At 39.9% G+C, this 23,076-nt stretch overlaps 1 protein-coding gene across 1 annotated transcript in view; it reads right to left on the bottom strand.

Moving 5' to 3' along the window:
- Positions 1–23,076, bottom strand: part of lrrc9 (leucine rich repeat containing 9) — a 220,808-nt gene that overhangs the window by 142,127 nt on the left and 55,605 nt on the right. The window contains exons 9-10 of the mRNA XM_060828987.1: positions 8,766–8,983; positions 7,425–7,556 (exon numbers count right to left, since the gene is read on the bottom strand). Of these exons, the coding sequence (XP_060684970.1) occupies positions 7,425–7,556; positions 8,766–8,983 (350 nt within the window). The remainder of the gene's footprint in view (positions 1–7,424; positions 7,557–8,765; positions 8,984–23,076) is intronic.

Raw genomic sequence — 23,076 nt, 5'->3', positions numbered from 1 at the left:
CTTCCCAGTATCCACTCTGACCAGGCCATTCAGTATTCTCTAAGTTTCAATTAGACCCCTCTCATCTTTCTAACTCGATCGAGTATGGACCCAGAGTCCTCAAACGTTCTTTATATGTTAGGCTATTCATTCCTGGAACCATTCTTGTAAACCTTCTCTGAACATGCTCTGGCTCAATACATCCTTCCTGAGATATAGGGCCCAAAACTGCACATAATACTCCAAATGTGGCCGGACCAGATCCTTATTGAGCCTCAGAAGTACATCCCTGCTTTTACTTTCAAGTCCTCTCAAAATAAATGCCATCATTGCATTTGCCTTCCTAACTACTGATTCAATCTGCAAGTTTACCTTGGGAGTTCTAGTCAAGGATTCTCTCAAGTCTCTTTGCATTTCAGACTTCTGAATTTCCTCCCCATTTAGAAAATAGTCCATGCCTCTATTCTTCCTATCTAAGTGCATGTGACCTCACACTTTCCCACGTTGTACTCCATCTGCCAAGTCTCTGCCCACTCTCCCAACCTGTCCAAATCATTCTGCAGCCTCCCTGCCTCCTCAATGATACCTATCCCTCTATCTATCTTTGCATCACCTACAAGCTTAGCCAGAATGTCCTCAGTTCCTTTGTCTAGAACATTAATGCATGAAGTGAAAAGTTGTGGTCCTAACACTAAGCCTTGCAGAACACCACTTGTCACTGGCTACCATCCTAAGAGGGACCCTTTCACTCCCAATCTCTGCTTTTGGCCAGATAACCAGGCTTCTATCTATGCTAGGACCTTGCTTCTAACATCACCAGCCCTTATCTTACTCAATAGCCTCCTGTGTGGCACCTAGTCAAAGGCTTTCTTTAATTCCCGGTAGATAATGTCCATTGGCTTTCCTTGGTCTACTCTGCTCATTACTTCCTCAAAGAATTCTAGCAGATTTGTCAGGAATGACCTTCCTTTCATGAAACCATGCTGTCGTGGTTTTATTTTACCATACATTTCCAAGTATTCAGAAATTGCTTCCTTCACGATGGATTACAGGAGTTTACCTATGACTGATTTAGGTTAATTGGTCTGCAATTTTTAGTCTTCTGTCTTACTCCCTTTTTAAACAGGAGTCTTATATTCATGATTTTCCAGTCCTCTGGGACCCTCCCTGATTTTAGTGATTCCTGAAAGATTACCACTAAATGCCTCCGCTATCTCTGTAGCTGCCTCCTTTAGAACTCTGGGGTGTAGTCCATCTGTCCAGGTGATTTATACACCTTCATTCAAGCCATTAGTTTTTCTCGCACCTTCTCCTCAGTAATGGTCACCATACTCAGCTCTATCCCCACACTCTCTTGGGTTTTTGGGAAATTACTCATGTCTTCCACTGTGAAGACCGATGCAAAGTAATTATTTAGTTCCTCAGCCATTTCTTTGTTCACCACTACGATCTCTCCTGCATCATTTTCCAGTTGGCCCAACATCCATTTTTGCCTCTCTTTTGCCCTCTACATATCTAAAGAAACTCTTACAATCTTTCTTTAAATTACTGGCTAGCATACCCTCATTTCCATCCTTATTTTTTTTTTCATTGCCCTCTTTGTAAGCTTCAACCTTTCATTCCAATACCAATTAAAAATCTGTTAACTCCTCCGTAAATTTACTCACTGTCCTGGCATTCACCGCACTTTGGAGTAGTGAATTTCACAGATTCACAACCTTTTGGGACAAATAGTTTCTCTTCAACTCTGTTTTAAATTTGCTCTCCCTTATCCTAAGACTATGACCTCTCATCCTAGAATGCTCTACGAGAGCACGCATCTGCTCCACATCTACTTTATCCATACCTTTTATCAACTTGAATACAGCAATTTGATCTGCCCTCATTCTTCTAAATTCCAGACAGTACAGGCCTAAACTGTTCAATCTTTTCATATGACAAACTTCTCATGTCTGGGATCAATTTATTGAACTTCCTCTGAACTGCCTCCATCTTTCCCCAAATATAGGGATCAAAACTGTGCACAATACTCCAGGTGAAGTCTTACGGTATAGTTGCAACAATACTTCCTTACCTTTATATTCTATCCCTTTAGCAATAATGTAATTTATCAAATATGTATTAATATTCTAAGTCAGGACTTACCCAACAGGACTACATCTCTGAAATTCATGGAAGGAAACTTGTCACTTTTAACATCTAGAAATTATAGATTTATCAGTTTCTAAGGACACTGGGATTCAAATTCAACATTGTTACTTTTTTTTTTACATAATATTAAAATGGACACATTAATAACCAATTTATCAGGGTTGAGGCCTGCAAGGATTACATCTGCATTTGGGCCACGCACTGCAAGCTTGGCTGGACATTTTAAGGCAGAACAGCTAGCTGCCTTTGCAAAGAATTCATTCAAGGCACTTGGCTTCACAAGCTGGGCCAGCATTACCCACCTCTGGTTGCTCATGACGTGATGATAAACTGTCTTCTAGAATCACTGCTCTTCATTTGAAGGTAGACCGCAATGCCATTAGGGAGGGAGTCCCAGCATTTTGACCCAGTGACATGTAAGGAACAGGGATATATTGTCAAATCAAAATAGTGAGTGACTTGGGGTGGGCAGCGTGTTGCAGGTGTTGTATTCCCTTGTATCTTTGAGATAATAGTCGCAATGAGTTTGAAAGGTTCTTGGTAAGGAGTCTTGCAGTACACCTTGTAGATCTTATACACTGCTGCTACAGAGGCTACTTCTCCTAAATGAGGTCAACTTTTTGAATGTTGGAGCTGTACTCATTCAGGAAATTGGGGAGAATTCCATCACACCTCTGATTTATACCTTGTAGACAGTATATGGGCATTAAGGAGTCAAGAGGTGAGTCACCCACTTTAAGATTACTCGCTTCCTACCTGCTCTTGTAGCTACAATATTTACATGGCTAGCCCAGTGCATCTTCTAATCATTGGCAAACACTGAGGATGTTGGTACTAGGGGATAAAGCAAACACAATGCTGTGGAATGTCCAGACATAATAGTTCGATTCACTCTTGTTGGAGAGAGTTAGTGCCTGTCACTTGATTGGCATGAATGGTATTGGTCCACATGATGGTCCAAACCAACATTTTGCCCATGTGTTGCTGCAGTAACTGAGGAGTCATGAATGCACTGAACAATGTGTAATCAGCAGCAAATATTCCCTCTTCTAAAATGATGATTGAAGAAAAGTCTTCGATAAATCAGCTGATGATGGTTGGGTCAAGGACACACCCTGAAGAACTTCTGCAGAGGTGTACTGGAGCCGAGGTACTTGGCCTCCAATAATCATAATGGCCTGCTTTTGAGCTACCTGTAAGTTCAACTAATGGAGAGTATTCCCAATTTTTATTGACTTTTGTTTGCCACATTCAGTCAAATGTAGCCTTGAGGTGAAGTGCAATTACTCTGACCCCACCTTTGAAATTCCAATGTTTTGTTCATGTTGGAACCTAGGCTGAAACGAGGTCAGGAGTTGAGTTGGCCTTGTGAAAACTCAGTTGAATGTCAGTGAGCAAGTTATTGCTATGCAAGTGCAGCTTTATAACTTCATTGTTCACTCTGTCAATATTAAGAGTAAACACATGGGGCAGCAATTGACCAGCTTGGACTAGTCTTGCTTTATGAACAGGGCATCATAGGGCAATTCTGCACATTTTTGGCTAGATATCAGGGTTGTAGCTGAACTCAGAATCTCTACAGTGTAGAAGCAGGCCATTTGGCCCATTGAGTCCACACCAATACGCCAAAGAGTATCACACTCAGGCCCACGCCCCCTACCTTATCTCTTGGCACAAGGTAGAGGATGTTGAATTTAGTATAATGTTGAATTACAAGTCTAGTAATAATTATGAAATAATTTTCAGTTGGCATAAAAACTCAAATGGTTCACTTATATTCTTTTGCGAAGGAAAATTGCACTTGACATCAAGGCTACATTTGATTAAATGTGGCATCAAGGAACAAATCTAATATCCTCAGTATTTGTCAATGACTAGATGATGAACTGAACTAGCCTTATACATTATTATGCATTTCTGATCACTAATCCACCTGCCTTGCCACTCCCTGGACACCATGAGCAACTGGACATTGCAATCCACCTAAACTGCACATCTTAGGATTGTGGGAGCACCTGACAGAAACCCATTCAGCCTCAACCACGCTTAAGTGGAGAGATGTGCAAAACTTCACACAGACAGTCACCCAAGTCTGGAGTTGAACCAAGGTCCCTGATGGGGAACCTTGGGAATTTGGCAGGATCAACAGTGCTGAGCTTTTTATTATCCTTTCTGCTGTCTATGTTTAAGACAGTTGATCCATCTGGTTTTATTTCTCTTTTTTTCAGGTTTTGTTGCAGTTGATAGAACTAAACGTTTGCTGGGTAATTTGCAAGCTGAAAATGTGTTGCTGGAAAAGTGCAGCAGGTCAGGCAGCATGAGCCCTTCTTCAGCCCAAAACGACAATTCTCCTGCTCCTTGGATGCTGCCTGACCTGCTACGCTTTTCCAGCAACACATTTTCAGCTCTGATCTCCAGCATCTGCAGACCTCACTTTCTCCTGGGTAATTTGCAAGGACAAGTGTAGTCATATGTAGGCCAGACCAAGTTAAGGATGCAATTTTCCTTCACTAAAGGATATGTGAACTATTTGAGTCTTTACGTCAATTGAAAATTGTTTCACAGTTATTATTAGGCTTGTTCTCTACCTTGTGCAAGGTTCCTAGAACACTACCTGGGTCTCTGGATTACTAATAGAGTGATAATACCACTACTTCATTACTTCTCCCTCTCCCTTCTGTCTGAAAAGAGTGCAGGCCTCATTTTAATATTAAACTGGATTGTTAAAAGTATATGAAACAGGAACAGGAGTAGACCATAAGGATCCTTGAACTTGCTTTGCCGTTCAATACCATCATAATTTTCTGCCTCAACTCAACATTCCTACCCTGTCCCCACATACATTGAATCAGTGAGACAAAATTATCAATCATAGACTTGAATACACTCAGTGATGGAGCTACAGCTGGAGGAGACAGTGACATGGTAGTAATGTCACTGGACTAGTAATCTAGAGGCCCAGGATATAGCCATTTCCATTCCCACTATGGCAACTGCTAAAAACTCAAATCAATTAACTAATAAAAAAATGAAAAGCTAGTCACATTAATAGTGACCATGAAGCTATTGCTAATTGTCACAATGCCTTTCAGGGAAGGAAATCAACCATCCTTAACTGGTTTGGCCTCTACATGGCTCCAGCTCTACAGGGACAATGTGGATTTGTAAATATCCCTTGAAATAAACTGTCAAGTCATTCAGTTGAATTGAATTAAACTGAATTAGCTTGGTTGTCACATGTAGCCAAACACGCATAGTGAAAAGCTTAAGTCACCACTTACAACACCGTCTGAGGCACAAAGGTACCTCGGTACAATCCTTAGTTACAGGAGAGAGAAGTTAAGAAATAAAGTTACATTATAGCTATACACAGTATAGCCATAATCAGAAAAACAAGAAGCAAAGTTCAAAAGACAAACATTACACAGTACAAGTACCAAGTCAGAAAGGAATGAAACCAGATGAATGACTCAGTAATGCTCAAGTTGCCAAAATGTCCTCACTCGTAGGAATGGACATCATACTGTCCACATAGCTCTGCGCTAATTTGGTACCCAATTCCTCCATGCCTCCTCAAATTGCATGAAAGCTTTCTGGCAGATTTGCTATTGCTCCAAGTCTTTCAAGTTTCATTAAAATGCTCATCCGTGTTCTCAGAATGTGTGTAATCTTGCTGGCACCTATACCACTCTTGTCCCACACCATGGCTGAATGGGCACATTAGCTTTTTAACAATAGAAATGTTCCAAAGGAAAGTTGTTGGACCAAAAATGTTTATTGTTTCTCTCTCTACAGATGCTGCCAGACATTTTGTGTTTCTCTAGCAATTTCTGCTTTTATTTCAGATTTCCAGCATCTGTCGTATTTTACTTTCACATGTGGTGAGGGGAGTTGGGCAAACTATCTGCAGTTTGAACGGAGAACAAAAATTGTGGGAAAAATAATTAGGATCGAAGGAAAAGGTTTGGGTACAAGGATACAGTCATCATTTTTTGTTCATCACTCACTCTTAGGCACATTCTCACATTCACACCCGTTCCCTGTTGATCACATCCCAATCTGTTCTGTAAGAGGCAGAGAACAAAGTAGCAAGACAGATTGTAGCTGTGCAGAATTATGAGAGGATGAGATGAAACCAGGAATATTATAAATGACTCCTGACTGATAGAGATAGGGAATATGCATTGAACATTGAGAGAGTAGTGGTGCAACAGGTGGAATATGAAGCATGAAAATATATTCATTGACTTCGACCTTTGATCACTGAATTTATTGTGATACTATGTTTACGACACTAGGGCCACTCTCCTGACATTGGATCACCACTATTAGTTGCTCCCAAAACCATTTTCAAAGATTGGATCGTGAGTTTATTGGCCTTTGTGGACAGATTATGTTTAGCCTTCTCTCCACTACAATTTCCAGCATCTGGGAAACTTGGAACAGACTCTGATTCCTTTTGTACTAAATTGATTATGTCCTACTCAGATTTCTCTTCTACAATCAACTCCAACAAAAACAGTTTTCCTCTTATTTTTTAAGATCAATCTAATTAGTCACAATATGGCCACATCTCTGAGGTACCTGAACTCATATCTTCTGGCCTAGAGATAGGGATAATGCCCTGCACCATAAAACTCTTGCAGCTCTCCTTTAAGAGTATAGACTGACTTTAAATAGAGCAAGCTAGCTGTAAGCAGTATTAGTTTCACATGACTGTGGGCTTCAGCTCAGATGTACTACCATTCAGCAACACATTTATTTAGGCAGCAATCACACAAATGATCAAACAGCAGATGTTACCATACATTTCTGAAGCAGGTACTACTTGAATCCTACCGCTGTGACACAAGGCCCTTATTATCAGGCAGCATGCTATCCGAACAAGCTGATGCAGACTACCATCCATTACAATCCCCATGCTTTATCTCAGGGACTGTATAATATAATCCCATTGTTTCCTTGAAAAAAATTATAGTACTCAGTTATAGTTTTATGAAAACAATGCTAGGAGGTATAAGTTCATGCCATTAGAAAGCCTATTTCTTAATGTGAACAAGACTGTGGGAAATCCCTGGATGGAATTAAAAATGAGAACAATATCCTATTATGGACTAAATGGTTGCTGTCATTGCTGAGGATCTATATGCTGTGTTTGCTAGAAACTCAGCAATCACCTCAAATTTCAAGAGGAATTATTCTGTTCATTTTTAATTACTGTTCTAAATAATATTTGAAATTTGCTCATTAAGTATTACGAGGTTTCTGTTAGGAATTTGTAGTTATCACCATACCATACATCAGAAGGAGTGCCTTCCTCAAAGCGAATGTTTCCCACGGTTTCCAGTTCAATTAACAAAAACAGAATACTCAAATTAAAAAAATCAACGATCGGCTTCAGTTCAGTCTGATACCTTACTTCAGTTCTGTCAAAGAAAAGATAGGATGGAATGACTTATTTAAGTGTGACAAAATAAATATTTGCATTTGATTTTAGGTTAACAGTGAAGCCAAACACTTTTTAGTTAGCACATTATCACATGTCTTTTTCACATAGTCTGAGCAAAGGAAACTATGAAGGGAAACTTTATTATGACAGATTCGCAAAATGCACAAAAAGAGCTGATGGTAGAAAGACATTTAGGTATCTTTGATATTCCGCTAAAACACCAACAGGAAAAAGTGAATCGACTACAGTTAAGAAACTAAGTTAAAAATTGCATTAGATCAAAGAAAGTGGCTTACAAAAATGCCAGAAATAGCAGTAAGCATGAGTATTAGAACAATTTAGGAAATTGGTAAGAAAAAGGAAAAGAGAATACAAATGTAAGCTAGTAAGGAACACAAAGATAGACTGTAAAAGCTTCTGTTGATTTATGAAACGAAAGAGATTAGCAAGGGCAATTATGAGCCAATTAGAGGTAGGGACAGGAGCATATATATTGAAGAAACTAAACAGTTACTTGGTGTCTGTGTTTATGAAAGAAGTTACAGGAAATCTCCTAGAAAAACTAGGCAATTAAGGGGCTTGAGTAACTGAAGAACTAAAAGAAATTCATATATTAGTAAAGAGGCAGCATGTGAAAATTTAGTTTGTTTTAGGGTTCAGAAATCTCTACCAGATAAGTTTCATCTCAAAGTGTTAAAGGAAGTAAAATGAATTAATGGATGCTTTGGTGATTTTTCTTCATAATTGAATAGATCTGGAAAGGATCTTGTTGAGTGGAAGGCAACAGATGTAACTTTACTATTCAAAAAAAGGGAGGAAGACAAAGTAGACAACAATAGACTTATTAGCTTATCATCTGTAGTAGTGAAAATATTAAAATTCATTTTAAAGGACGTGATAATTGAACATTTTTGTTGAGTCAAGACAGATTTCTGAAGAAAAATATGTTTTACAAACTTGAAGTTGTTTTGAGGATGTTACTTGCAGCATAGGCAAAAGGAGAACCAGTGAATGTGTTTTGTGACTTTTCAGAATGACTTTTGATAAAGTTTGCCACATGAGTTTAGTGAATAAAACTACAGTATATAGGATTGAGAGGAATATACTAGTACAGATTATTATTATTAGAGAAATTAAACAGCTTTTGCAATATCATGCAAGATATATCACACACTAATTTACTCACTCATCCAGCCTGTTGTTCCAAAATGTAAGTCTTTCTTTCAGAGCATCCAATTTTTGACACATTTTCTGCTCTTCAGTGGAACCTTCTGTGTTGTCCTTTAGTGAATTACTATTGCTGTGCATTTCTTCATTCCTGTCTTTATTCCTCAACCCATTCAGAAACGTCTTCATAGAATTTGGTCTTTTGCTCAAATACAGCTTTGTCAATTCTGATTCTAGCTGTTTCAAGAAAATTGTTTCATTAACTATTATCACACTTTTATAAAAATGTTCAATCTTAGCCATTTGTTTACAAGATTACATTCAAAAATAAATACGTTATAAAACGTGACTCCATTGCTTGTTCCTGAGCATTATCAGGATGGGGTCAATGATTGATGTATCACCTCAATGTCTGAACATCGAACATAGAAACTTACAGCACAGAGCAGACCCTTAGGCCCACGACTCAACTCACTGCTATCTACGTGCATGTCAAGCAGTCGCTTAAATATCCCCAATGACTCTGCTTTCACTACCTCAGCTGGCAACGCATTCCATGCATTCACAACTCTCTGCATAAAGAACCTACCTCTGATGTCTTCTTTATACCTTCCTCCTAATATCTTCAAACTATGACTCCTCGTACCAGTCAATCCTGCCCTGGGGAAAAGTCTCTGGCTATTGACTGTATCTTTTCCTCTCAATATTTTGTACACCTCGATCAGGTCTCCTCTCTTCCTCCTCCTCTCCAGAGTGGAAAGTTTGAGCTTAGTCAACCTTTCTTCATAATGCAAGCCCTCCAATCCAGGCAGCATCCTAGTAACCCTTCTTTGCACTCTCTCCAAACCCTCAGTATCTTTCCTATAGTAGGGCGACCAGAGCTGGACACAATATTCCAAGTGTGATCTCACCAGGGACTTGTAGAGCTGCAGAAAAACCTCACGGCTCTTAAACTCGATACCCCTGTTAAATGAAAGCCAAAGCACCATATACTTTCTTAACAACCCTATCCACTTGGGTGGCAACTTTGAGGGATCTATGTACTTGCACACCCAGATCCCTCTGTTCCTCCACACTGCCAAGAATCCGGTCTTTAATCCTATATTCAGCATTCGAGTTCGACCTTCCAAAATGCATCACTTTACATTTATCCAGGTTGATTTCCATCTGCCATTTCTCAGCCCAGCTCTGCATCCTGTCTATGTCACTCTGCAGCCTGCTGTAGCCGTCTATACTATCAGCGACACCCCCAACCTTTGTGTCATCTGCAAATTTACTAACCCACTCTTCAACCTCCTCATCCAAGTGATTTATATAAATTGCAAAGAGCAGAAGCCCAAGAACAGAGCCCTGCGGGACCCCACTCAACACTGTCTTCCAGGTAGAATACTTCCCATCTACAACCACTGTCTGCCTTCTGTCAGCCAGCCAATTCTGAATCTAGATAGCCAAATAGCCCTGTATCCCATACTTCCTGACTTTATGAATGAGCCTACCATGGGGAACCCTATCAAATGCCTTGCTGAAATCCATATACACCACATCCACTACTCGACCGTAGTCACCTCACATGTAGCACTTAAGAGATGCTGATTCTAGACTGGTGAGTTTTACTTTTGAGAGAGTTAATCAGTTACATCATAGTTTACACAAATCTCACTGTACCATATCTCTCAAAATTTGTCTGTGCTTGGTCTATATTTTTACAGTAATTTACTTTTATTTACTTTCATTCTCTTTACAATCATTTACATAATTATCAACACCATTACTGCCATTACCATCCACTTAGATTGATAAAATTTGGAACTCTGGCTAGATATTGTGATCTGATTTACTTCAATTCAACAAGTTTAAGTTCAAGTGAGAGTGGATACTTCACCCAAGTGAGATATAGGATGAGTGAGTATACTTGATGATTTTGATCCAAGTGGGAATTCAGGACAGAGGAGGAATGAGGCATGTTAAGTAAGATGCACTGCAAGAAACAAAGTCCCCAGAATGGAAGGGTGTGTGGGGAGAATAAACAGTCTGCATTGAAACAAGCAACAGGATGATGTCACAAACCACAAATGAAATGAGTGCAGGGAGAGAAGCTGATTAGTGAGGTGGATTGGTGAATATTTCTGGCAGAGTAAAAGTAAGATCTTCAGTGCATATTCAAGTCTCTAGGCATTTTTCTCCTTATACTTAAAAACTCTTTTTTAGAAAAGATTTAAATTTGTGTTTATAATTGCAATAAATTTTGGAAAAAAGGGATTCTAGAGTAATTGAAAAATTATTATAATAAAAAAAAGTGTGGAAAGCAGGAATTCTGGAAAAATTAACAAATATATTAAATGAAATACAATATTAATGGTAAAGCGGTTGATGTGTTGTTGCTGCTGCAGCATGTGGCATCTGCTGCACAAAATGAGATTAGGCTTTCAACAAGTAGTTGATAGGATCAATGGAATAGTGTCTAATTGTCGATGACAAAGGTCTTCTACCTGCCAACAACTTTAGGATTGCTGAATAGCCTTGAAGCTCTTAGACAGATTATTCGTTGGGAGGAATTTAAAATACCTCCATAATAAAATCCAATTAAGACATAGGCTTCCGGTCACAAAAACCCATTTGAATCATCACACTCTGCTTACTGTCTCGCAGCCAATTTAATTTGCCAATTCTCCTTGGGTCCCATAAGTTCTTACCTTTACTATCAGTCTCCAATACAGCACTTTATCAAAACCCTTCTTGAGGTCCATTTCAAATGCATTGCCCTCATCTATATACATGGTCACCTCTACAACAAATGCAATCAGGCAAAAAGTGAGGACTGCAGATGCTGGAAACCAGAGTTTAGATCAGAGTGGGAGGCTTCCTTCCTCTATTCCTGATGAAGGGCTTTTGCCCGAAACGTCGATTTTCCAGCTTCTCGGATGCTGCCTGACCTGCTGTGCTTTTCCAGCACCACTCTGATCGAAACAAATGCAATCAGGTTGGTCAGACATGATTTCATCTTTAACAAACCATGCTGCTTGTTCTTGATTAATCTCGGCTTCTCCAAGTGCAGATAAATTCTGTCCCTTGATTCTTCCTACTATTCGTGATATACATTAAAAAATCTGGATGACTTGTTGCTAAATTTGTAGATTACACAAGGGTATATGGAGGGTCACAGTGTTGTGAAAGCAGGAAGGCTGCAGAAGAACTTGTACAGACTAAGAGAGTGGACAAATAGGTGGCTGATGGAATACAACATGGGAAAGTGTGAGGTTATGCACTTTGGTTGGAAGGACAGAAGCACAAAATATTTTCTAAATATGGAATGCCTTCGGAAATTTGAGCACAAAGGAATTTTGGCGTCCGAGTTCAGGATTTTCTGAAGGTTAACATGCAGTTTCAGTTGGTAGTTAGGAAGACAAATGCAATGTTAGCACTCATTTCAAGAGGACTAACACAAAAGAGCAAGGATGTACTGCAAAGACTGGACAAGGCTCTGGTCAGATATTTGAAATATTGTGGGCAGTTTGAGCCCATAGCTAAGGAAGAATGTGCTGGCCTTGGAGGAAGTCCAGAGAAGATTAACAAATGATCCAGATAACAAAGCTCTAGTCATATGAGAAGTGATTGAGAACTCTGGGTCTGAACTTGAACTTGGAGTTGAGAAGGATGAATGGTGGGGGGGGCGTAATCATGAGAAGGAGTTTCAGAGAGGGTCATGTCGTTTTGTGGCTAGTTGATGTTCATGTATCCTGAAACACACTAAAACAGAAGCTAATGAACTTGAAAGACCCTATATCGACAACAAGGAAAATTAATGTTATTTATAAAATGCCGTGCAAGGACTGTAACAAACACTACATTGGACAACAGGCAGAAAACTAGCCACCAGGATATATGAACATCAACTAGCCACAGAATGACATGACCCTCTCTCACTAGTACCCTTACATACAGATAAGGAAGAACACGACTTCGACTGGGACAACAGATTCATCCTAGGACAAGCCAAACAGAGACATGCTAAAGAATTCCTAGAAGCATGCCATTCCAACCAGAACTATGAACAAACACATCAAGTTAAATCCCATCTATTACCCCCTGAGAAAAAGAACAGAAAATGATGTCACCACAGGAAATGACATCACCAACCCAAAAGAAACCCAAACATATAATTAGAAAGCAGGAATTATCAACAGTGCTTCGCCCGAAGGCCCACTTAAGATGTTACCTAGTAAAGTGACGAAATGTTTGGAAATGAACCTTCCAGCTCAGTGAGCAAACCCACATCCAGATTGTGGAAAGTATTACTGCACTTTTTAAAAGCAGGTTACTGACACTCATTATAAATGCTCTTTTTTCAAGCAGTGAGGAAAATACAGTTAAACAAACTGGAACAAGGGCATTTATACAAAATGAGATTCGGCTGGTAACAAGTAGCCAATCAATCTTTGGAATCATGACTGATTATCAATGACAAAGGTCTTCTCTCCTGCCAACAACTATGTCATTAGCTCCAACATAGCTGAACAGCTCGAGTGTGTGAATGTTTGGACGGAAGCCATTGGACCTCTGGCCAGGAAGATTCTGTAATTTCCACTGCTATAAAAATAATAGCTCAAGTTTTAAGAAAACCTGTTTATTTCCCTTCATCACAGACTTCTAACCAATAAGTCAGGGACATAAGAAGTGCAAATTATTCTGTGCCTCATAAAAACAAATGAATGAACAAATAGATGATCGAGGAGTGATCAGTGCTAACAAGCCAAAGTATCATCTCACTGAATATTATGCATAGGAATCACTGAACTGATTTCCCAGTCTATCATCCTGCCTGTAACACCCATTCTTGTTTTGTGTCTGTGTTTGTATGTAGGGGCAATATTATAAGGGATTTAGAATTTAAAAAGGCAGTCCTAAAATCTATTTATTTCTAATAAATAACAATTTCTTTAAAGTAAGAAACCTGGGCCCATCTTTCTGTCAACTAGGATCTAAAATTGTATACCATTAAAGCATCTTTAAACTTTGCAAACACACCAGGAATAGAGGGACTTGATTTCCAGCATTCTACCCCAGTGAGGCAAGAACATTTAAGGATTAAAATAGTTGTGGAGGTGGTTTTCGGAGAAGGGGAACTAAACAAAAGGATTTGCCAGCATTGCCAGGGCAGCTATTTGAATAGTGACACTCAGTTGAACAGGAAGGAACAGTATAGAGAAACAGAATTAAATAGGGTCAAAAGACAAAAATGTTCACTCTTCACTTATATACACATTGTATTCATAACAAAATAAATAAACTAACAATGCAAAAAGGTTAATGGGAACGATCTTCCAGACATTGCAGAGGCAGAGTTTCATGGAGATCAAAACCGGAGAGTAAATGTTTGGAGCTGCGAGACATTTCAAAAGCATAAGCAGAAAGGAATGGACAGTGGCATAGCTTTGTCAGTACAAGATAGAAAAAGTACAATAGCTGGAAATAATCTTAGAATCGTAGAATCATAGAAATGTGCAGCATAGTAACAGACCCTTCGGTCCAACTCGCCCATGTGGACCAGATATTCTGCATTAATCTAATGCCATTTGCCAGCATTTGTCCCATATCCCTCTCAATCCTTCCTATTCACATGCCCATTCAGATCCTTTTTAAATATTGTAGTTGTATTAGCCTCCAACACTTCCTCTGCCAGCTCATTCCATTCATATACTACCCTCTGCGTGAAAGAGTTGCTCCTTAGGTCCCTTTTAAAACTTTCCCCTCTCACCTTAGACCAGTGCTCTCCAGTTTTGCAATCCCCTAACCTGGGGAAGTGATTTTTCACTCTATCCATTCCTGTCATGATTTTACAAACTTCTTTAATGTCACCCCTCAGCCTCTGACACTTCAGGGAAAATAGCCCCAGCCTATTCAGCCTCTCCCTTCAGCTCCAATCCTCCAAACCTGGCAACATTCTTGTAAATATTTTCTGAACCCTATCAAGTTTCACTACATCCTTCCTATAGCAGGGAGACCAAAACTGAATGCTGTATTCCAAAAGGGACCTAACCAATGAGCCGTACACACATGACTGCCCAACTCCTATACTCAATGCACTGGCCAATAAAGGAAAACATACCAAACACTTTGTTCACTAACCTATCTACCTGCAACTCCGCTTTCAAGGAGCTATGAATCTGCAGCTCAAAGCTTCTTTGTATGGCAATCCTCCCCAGGACCCTACCATTAAGTGCTCAAGTCCTGCCCTGATTTGCCCTACCTAAATGTAGCACTTCATATTTATCAAAATTAAAATCCATCTGCCATTCCTCAGCCCACTGGTCCATCTCATCAATGTCTCATTGTTTTCTGAGGTAACATTCTTCGCAGTTCACTACATCATCAATTTTGGTGTCATCTGTAAAAGTATTAACCATACTTCCTATATTCACAACCAAATAATTTATATAAATGACAAAAAACAGTGGACCCATCACCCATCCTTGTGGCAACATATTTTGCCTAATGATATTTTGCTACCTTCTTCCCATTATTCATCACGTTCTTCCTCTTCAAATAACTATCTAATTCCTTTTGAATGCATCAAATAAATGAGCCTCAACAACATCCCCAATAAGAATATTTTATCCGGCTTTTAAAACATGCATACTACCAAATACAAGATGCCCTTCTGGCTTTTAAGAACATAAAAATAACTTTAGATGATGATACAATAAGCTTAGATCAGAAGACATATAATCCATATGGGTGGAGGTAAGAAATATCAAGAGGTAGATGACATTGGTAGGAGTAGGTCAATAGAATTCCAATATTAGCTATACTGTCGGACAGAGAATAAAGCCCGAGACCATGAGGGCATGTCAAAAAGGCAGAATATTAATCAGCAGTTATTTTAATATTCTCATAGATCAGGAGAGCCAAATGGGCAGAGATAGGCTTTAGGTAGAATTTATAGAGTGCCTTTGGGACAGATTCTGAGAACAATATGTTGTGCATCCATCTTAGGATAAGGCGATGTTGAACTTGATAGTGCAAAATGAGGCTGGATTAGAAAATGACGTCAAATTAAAAGATCCTCTAGAATTCAGCATTCTGCTCGAGAGGGTGCAACTTGGATCAGAAACAACTTAAAACAAGGGTAAAAACAAGAGTAAATACATAGAAACAAGTTGGCAGGAATGGAGTGGGAAAGGAGTTCAGTAGAAAATATGGTTGTTGAAGAATGACAAAGTATTTAAGAAAATAATTCACAGCTTATAATAACTATATCACAGTGTGAAAGTAGGATTCAAGGAAGGGAATAAACTAATCATTTCTAACCAAAGAAGGCAAAGATAGTATCAAAAGTACGTATCAAAAGGAAAAATATAAGATGTGGCAAGACAAAGAATTGAGAAGGCTTAAGAACCAACAACAGATGACCAAAAAACAATAAAGAGGGAGAGGGAGAAAATAAACTGATAAACACTAACAAAATTGACAGCAAGAAACTTATTTTGAATATATAAAAAGGAAGAGAAGTCTAAGTGACCAAAGGCTCCTTAGAGAATGATGCTGGTATAATAATGGGTATAGCGGAAATAGCACAGGAATTGAATAAATGCTGTGCATCTATCTTCATGGGAGAAGATAGAAATAGCATTCCAAAAATTTTAAATAATTAAGTGGGGAAAGAAAGGAGGAGGAAATGAAGATTATAAAAGAGATTGGACAGACTCGGTTTGTTTCCTTCAAGCAGAGGAGATTGAGAGGAGACATGATTGTGATGCATAAAATTGTGAGGGGCACAGATAGAGCAGATAGGAAGAAAGTGTCTGATGGAAGGATCAATGAGCAGGGGCACAGATTTAAGGTAAAGGGCGGAAGGTTTAGAGAAGATGTGAGGAAATATTTTTCCTGGACTTACTGCTTGTAAGGGTGGTAGAGACAGAAACCTCATAACATTTAAGAAGCATTTAGATGTGCACTGTGATGCACAAGTTTGCAAGGCTATGAGCCAAGTGCTGAAAAACGGGTTTAAATAAGTCAGGTGGCTGTTTTTGACCAGCACTGACATAATGGACCAAAGTGCCTTTTTCAGTGCTGTAAATATCTATGACTATGAAATAACTACAACAATTATCACTGAGGCAAGTTACTAAGGAAACTAATGGGGTTAAAGGCCAATAGGTCACCTGGACCTGATGAATTACATCCTAGGATATTAAACAAAGTGACTACAGAGATAATGGATACATTAGTAGGAATCTTCCAACAATCCTTAAATTCTTGGAAGCTTGGAAAATTGCCATTGTTATACCCTTATTCAAAAAGGAAGGAGACAAGCTACAGGATACCATAGGCCAGTTAGCTTAATATCTGTCATCAGGAAAATGTTAAGAGTCTATATTAAAAAGGGTGTAAAATCAAAACATTTAGAAATGCAATATCATCAAAGAGAGTCAGCAGGGCTTCATGAAGAGGAAATCATGGCTGACAAACTTTACAAGAATTCTTGGAGGAGATAATGAATAAAAAATAAAACCAGTAGATGTAATATATTTAGATTTCCAAAAAAATGTTTTAGTAAATTATCATACATTGAGCTCCTTAATAACATAAGAATATATGGTGTTGGTGTAATATATTAGAATGGATAGAGGACTAGTTAATATGAGAGAGAGAGTTGGGTTAAAGGGGGCATTTTCAGATTGTCAACCTGTAGCTGGTGGAGTGCCACAGAGAGCAGAAGTTGGAATATAATAAAGGAAAATAAAACTTATGCACTTTGGTGGGAAGTATAGAGGAGCTGAATATTATTTAAATGGAAAAATGCAGGGTCCTTGTGCATAAAAAGAACATTAGAACATTACTTCAATGAGCCACCACACACTGCAGCACAGAGGATCTAAGAAGAGCAGAGGAAAATCACCTATACAGTGTATTCAAAAAGAAAGGTACCCAATGAACACAATCTGCCTGATTTCTCAGCAACAAACCCAAACAAGCAAAGAAAACACATCCAGAAACCCTAGTCACTCTCCCTCCATCAAATACATCTTGGAAATGACTGCCAGACTACTTAGACCCCTTGGTATCATGGTAGTCCACAAACCCACCAACACACTAAAACAGCAGCAAATGAACTTGAAGGAATCTATACAGACAACAAGCAAAACTAATGGCATTTACAAAATACCTTGCAAGAACTGTAACTACATTGGACAAACCGGCAGAAAACTAGCCACCAGGATACATGAACATCAACTAGCCATCATGACCAGTCATTCGTTTAGATCGTGCACCTGGAACATAAAAGGGAGCCATTCCTCCATCAGAAGAAATAAGGTACTCTCAAACTTCAGAAAGGGAAAGGGTTGACGTCACCCTGATACAGGTAACATATTTGAATGACAAGGAGCATTTGAAGTTACAGCAGGGAGTATTTATTAGGCTATTTTTCTCCTCTCTCAATTCTAAAAGCAGAGGAGTGCCCATACTGGTACAGAGGAACCTCCCATTCCAGATAATAGAACAAATTAAGGATGAACATGGGCGGTTCATCATCCTCAAGGCCTTAAATCGCAGGGAAGAGTATGGCATCCTGAATGTCTATTGCCCCCGATGCACCCCTTAATTCTTATTCAACATATTCTCTAAATTAATGGCTCTTAGGGTGTGCCACAGGAGGAGACTTCAACCATCTCACAGATCCTGAGGGAGACAGGATGCCAAGGGGTGTCTCGGGTATCTCCCTGCAATCCAGACAACTAGTGGACTTGTGTGGGGAGTTTGTAGGGATTTTACCTTTTACTCCAACCCGCACAGTGCAACACGATAATTTTATGTTCTTTGTTCCACTGATCTGTCTGGATTCAGTGTTATCCTGCAGGATCGGGAACATAGCCATTTTGAATCAGGCGGCAGTGTTCTTGGATATCAAGATCAGGGCTAATGGAATAGCCACGCCGCACTGGTGCGTGGATCCATTTCTTTTGAAGGATAGCAAATTTATAGCGTACTTCACAAGGCAATTGAGGACCTTCTGGGACATCAACTCAGGTACAGCCAGTAACCCATCAGTGCTTTGGGAAACCACCAAGGCATATTTAAAGGGGTTTAATAATTTCATACCCAGCAACTAGGAAAAGGCAGAGAGGAGAACAGCAATGGATGCTTGAGTCCTGCTTCAAAGCAGCCGAATCGGCATATTATGCTAGACCATCTGTGGTTAAGCTACAGCAGGTCTCAGCTCTCTGGCCTGCTCTGAATTCAGTACATACCCAGGCAGTGAAGAGAGAGGTTTCCTTTGCGAAGCAAAGTTTATTTGAATATGGGGATAAGTCAGGTATATATCTGGTGTATCTGGCTAGGGATAAAAGTGGCCCACAGTCCATCATGTCCACTAGGGAGAGATCCGGTAGTATCACTCGTGAGTCAAAAAAGATTAATGCCATATTCTGGAAATTTTATGCAGTTATCTCAGTTGGAGGGTTGTGAGGATGGAGTAGCAAGAATGGAATCCTTTTTTGAACATCTGGACCTCTCAGGTATAAATGCAGAGTAAGTCTCCCTTTTGAATGCACCCTTAACAATACAAAAGATAGAAGAGATACAAGAGGTAGTAAGGCAGCTCCAAAGTGGCAAAGCACCTGGCCCAGACAGATTCCCGAGTGAGTTCTAAAACGAAATTCATAAACGTGTTGGACGAGCCAGTATTGGGTGTGTACAATCAATCATTCATACAGCCAGGACTGCCTTCCACCTTCTTTTAGGGAGGCCACTATCTCCCTTATTCTAAAGAAAGGGAAAGATCCTGAGAACTGTGCCTCATATAGATCTATCTCACTGCTGAACGTACATTTTAAAATCCTATCTAAAACGCTAGCCCCGAGACTGGAGAAGGTACTGCCCCCTATCATAAAGGAAGGCCAGACAGGTTTTATCAAGGGTTGTATCTCTTCCAATAATATCAGGAGGGTGTTGAATATAGTACAGGTATGCCAGCAGAGTCAATTCCAGGCTTGGTGCTCTCCTTGGATGTGAAAAAGGTGTTTGATTGGGTGGAGTGGCTGTAGCTATTTGGTGTCCCTGGAACATTTTTGGTCTTGGGGAGAGCTTCATTAGATGGATGGCAGTGATGCTGCCTGACCTGCTGTGCTTTTCCAGCAACACATTTTTCAGCTCTGATCTCCAGCATCTGCAGTCCTCACTTTCTCCTAGTGCTATATAACAACCCCAAGGCTGCAGTCCTTACAAGTGGCGTAAAATCAGATACTTTTAGCATTGGGAGAGGCAGCTGGCAAGGGTGTCCTCTCTCGCCACTGCTATTTATCTCAGTAATCGAAGCATTGGCGGAAGCTATTCAGAAGGACTCTGAAATAGCAGCGCCAAAGGTAGGAATGGGAGAGCATAAAATTACTCTCTACCCTGATAATGTTCTTCTCTTCTTGGCTAACCCAGAAAAGTCTGTACCCCAGCTAATACAAAAGATTAAGTTATTCGGCATTTTCTCAGCATATAAAATTAACTTTACAAAATCAGACACCATGCCCATGAGGGGCTTGGTAGGAGTGCCTGACTTGGAGGATGGAACACAATTTCCTTTCCGGTGGTCACAAAAACGTTTTCTTAACTTGGGTATTTTTTTATTATCCCTGCTTTCCACTAGCTATACAGAGCTAACTTTGTGCACTTGTTTGATAGGATAAAACAGAATCTACAGTGTTGGGAGGAGTTACCAATATCATAATTAGGCTGAATAGCCTTGATTAAAATGAATACTCTTCCTCAGCTACTATACCCTATGAGAATGCTCCCATTGTTGTTGCCCAGACAAGCTCTGTGGAAGTTCAATAGCTGGCTTCTGTCCTTCATTTGGTGTCATAAGCGCCCTCTTATTAAATTTACTAAGTTGCAACTCCCCAGAGTATTGGGGCGGGGGTGTGGATCTCCCAGATTTTAAGCAATACCAAGTAAGGGCCCTATTGTCCTATGAGAGTGAATGGGATCCAAGGTTGATATGGTTTGATATTGAGGCCTCTCAGGCAATGTGTCCCGTCTTTAACTTGTTATTTATGGATAGGATGAAATCTGTTGCTGAGCATTGTAAAAGACCGATCATTATAAACATGCTCAAAGTGTGGAGAATGATGTGGCAAGGCGAGGGTAGTTTACATAAGATCTCATCTTTCAGCCCCTTAGCAGGAGCCACAGGATTTAGGCCGGGGTCAATGGATTCTGACTTTAAAGCATGGGAGGTCAAGGGAATCTCCTATTTGGGAGACTTCGAGGGGGAGGTCCTGATGTCTTTTGATCAGCTAAGTTACAGAAATGGGCTACCAAATACGTACCTCTTCCGTTATTTTCAGATTAGGGATAATATACACAGAAGGACCATGCTCACGGCTCAGCCCTAAGTTTGACATGGAGAGAGGAGTGCTCCAGTGCGTGGGCACTCTCTCAGTCAGTATTCTATATCATTTACAGACAGGGGGCACCTTCGAAGATATGCAAAGACTCTATGGATCTGGAATCAGGCACTAAGACCAGAGGACACATGGGAGAATGTGAAGAAAATCTCAATATGCAATGAAGTCCAGGCTCTGCAACTGAACATTCTTCACAGAGTCCATATGGTTCTGGAGCGATTAGAAAAAAGTTCAAGAAAAGGAGCATCTCCAGGGTGGCCTAAATGTAAAATAAGCATAGGCATGCTTACTCATTATCAATGGTTGTGCCATAAAATCCGTAGGTACTGGGGTGCCATAGTGAAGGAGTTGGAGAGAATCCTGGGAATTGAAGTTAGGTGGATCCGGTATCCCTTCATTTGGGACTGCCAAACCTGCCCTCACTAGATGGACATGGGAAGTGATTATTCAACATTTTTACATATTGTACAATGAAGAACATTTTAGTGAACCGGATCTCAGAAAACCTCCCCAGGTCTCATGGGATGGCGCAGATTAGTCCCCCAAGCATGTCACCCAAGGTTATCTTATGAATGTAGTGCACCAGAAACGAAACTATTTCATAAGACATAGTGGTCCCTTTTAAATTATCTAGACACAGACTTATCAGCCATATTGACTAGGCCCTTTTTATTGCCGTGAAGGTCAGGTTTGGCCATCCAGGGGCCCTGGGGGGAGGAAGCTTGATAAATACGGGTATAATAACTGATGGTCCCGTGGATGGAACCCTCAGTGGGGGTACATCAAGTGGTGTAATTTAAGTCAAGTGAATTTAAGGTGATTTTATCTAATTTGACCTAATCTAAGCTAAGTTAGTGAGTTTTGAGAAGGTTTGTAGCTCAGATTGAGGTTCTGGATGTAAGTTTGCTCGCTGAGCTGGAAGGTTCATTTTCAGACATCTTGTCACCATACTAGGTAACATCACTGTGCCTCTGATGAAGTACTGGTGTTAGTGACTTGCTTTCTACTTATGTGTTTAGATTTCCTTGGGCTGGTGATGTCATTTCCTATGGTGATGCCATTTCCTTTTCTTTTTCTTAAAGGATGATAAATGGGGTCCAAGTCGATGTGTTTGTTGATAGAGTTCTGGTTGGAATGCCATGCTTCTAGGTTTGGCTAGTGGTGTGTTAAGGGGAGGTTTGTATTTAAGACATTTAAGTAGTATCTGTTTCCTTAGGTATTCATGCAGGAATTACGACTGCTCAGTCAATTGACTCAATTGATCAGAACCTCTTTGTAATCTTGGATAACCTTCACTATACCAATTTTGATCTCATCTGCAAACCTACTAATCATGCCTCCTATATTCTCATTCAAATAAATGACAAACAAAAGTGGACGCGTATCACTGGTCACAGGTCTCCAGTCCAAACAACCCTCCACTATCTCCTAACATAAAGCCAATTTTGTATCCAATTGGCAAGCTCACCTTGAATCCCATGTGTTTTAACTTTGCTAATTAATCTACCAAGGCTTTTGCCTGGTAAAAATAATGCATTATTTGAACATACTTGGCCCAGTCTTCAACAGCTGACTCAAATGAGTTAAGCTTCCCAAGTAACAGCTTAATGCTTACCCCAACTCAAAGATTACTGTTGAGAATCAATTTCTTCAGAAGTATGCTTTTCTCTTGTCACCACTAAATTAACTCTAGAGCGGCTGGTATCCGTCACCAAGTCATCGTTTATTTGCATATGGAGAGTCCTTGACACCGGTCCAGCTTCCTCAGAGCCAATTCTCAGAATCAACAAGATGTCTGACACTCCTGTTTATATCCATTAGCCAGGTCTCTGATTGGATCAGGTTAACAGCCCCAACCAGGGAACTCAATCTATGACCTCGTTACAATCATCACAATTCTAAGCTGACATGCAGAATATTTTCTTACTTCTT

This window comes from Hemiscyllium ocellatum, chromosome 8, assembly GCF_020745735.1.
Source record: "Hemiscyllium ocellatum isolate sHemOce1 chromosome 8, sHemOce1.pat.X.cur, whole genome shotgun sequence".
NCBI classification, from domain to species: domain Eukaryota; kingdom Metazoa; phylum Chordata; class Chondrichthyes; order Orectolobiformes; family Hemiscylliidae; genus Hemiscyllium; species Hemiscyllium ocellatum.
This window is presented reverse-complemented; position numbering and strand designations above follow the sequence as displayed.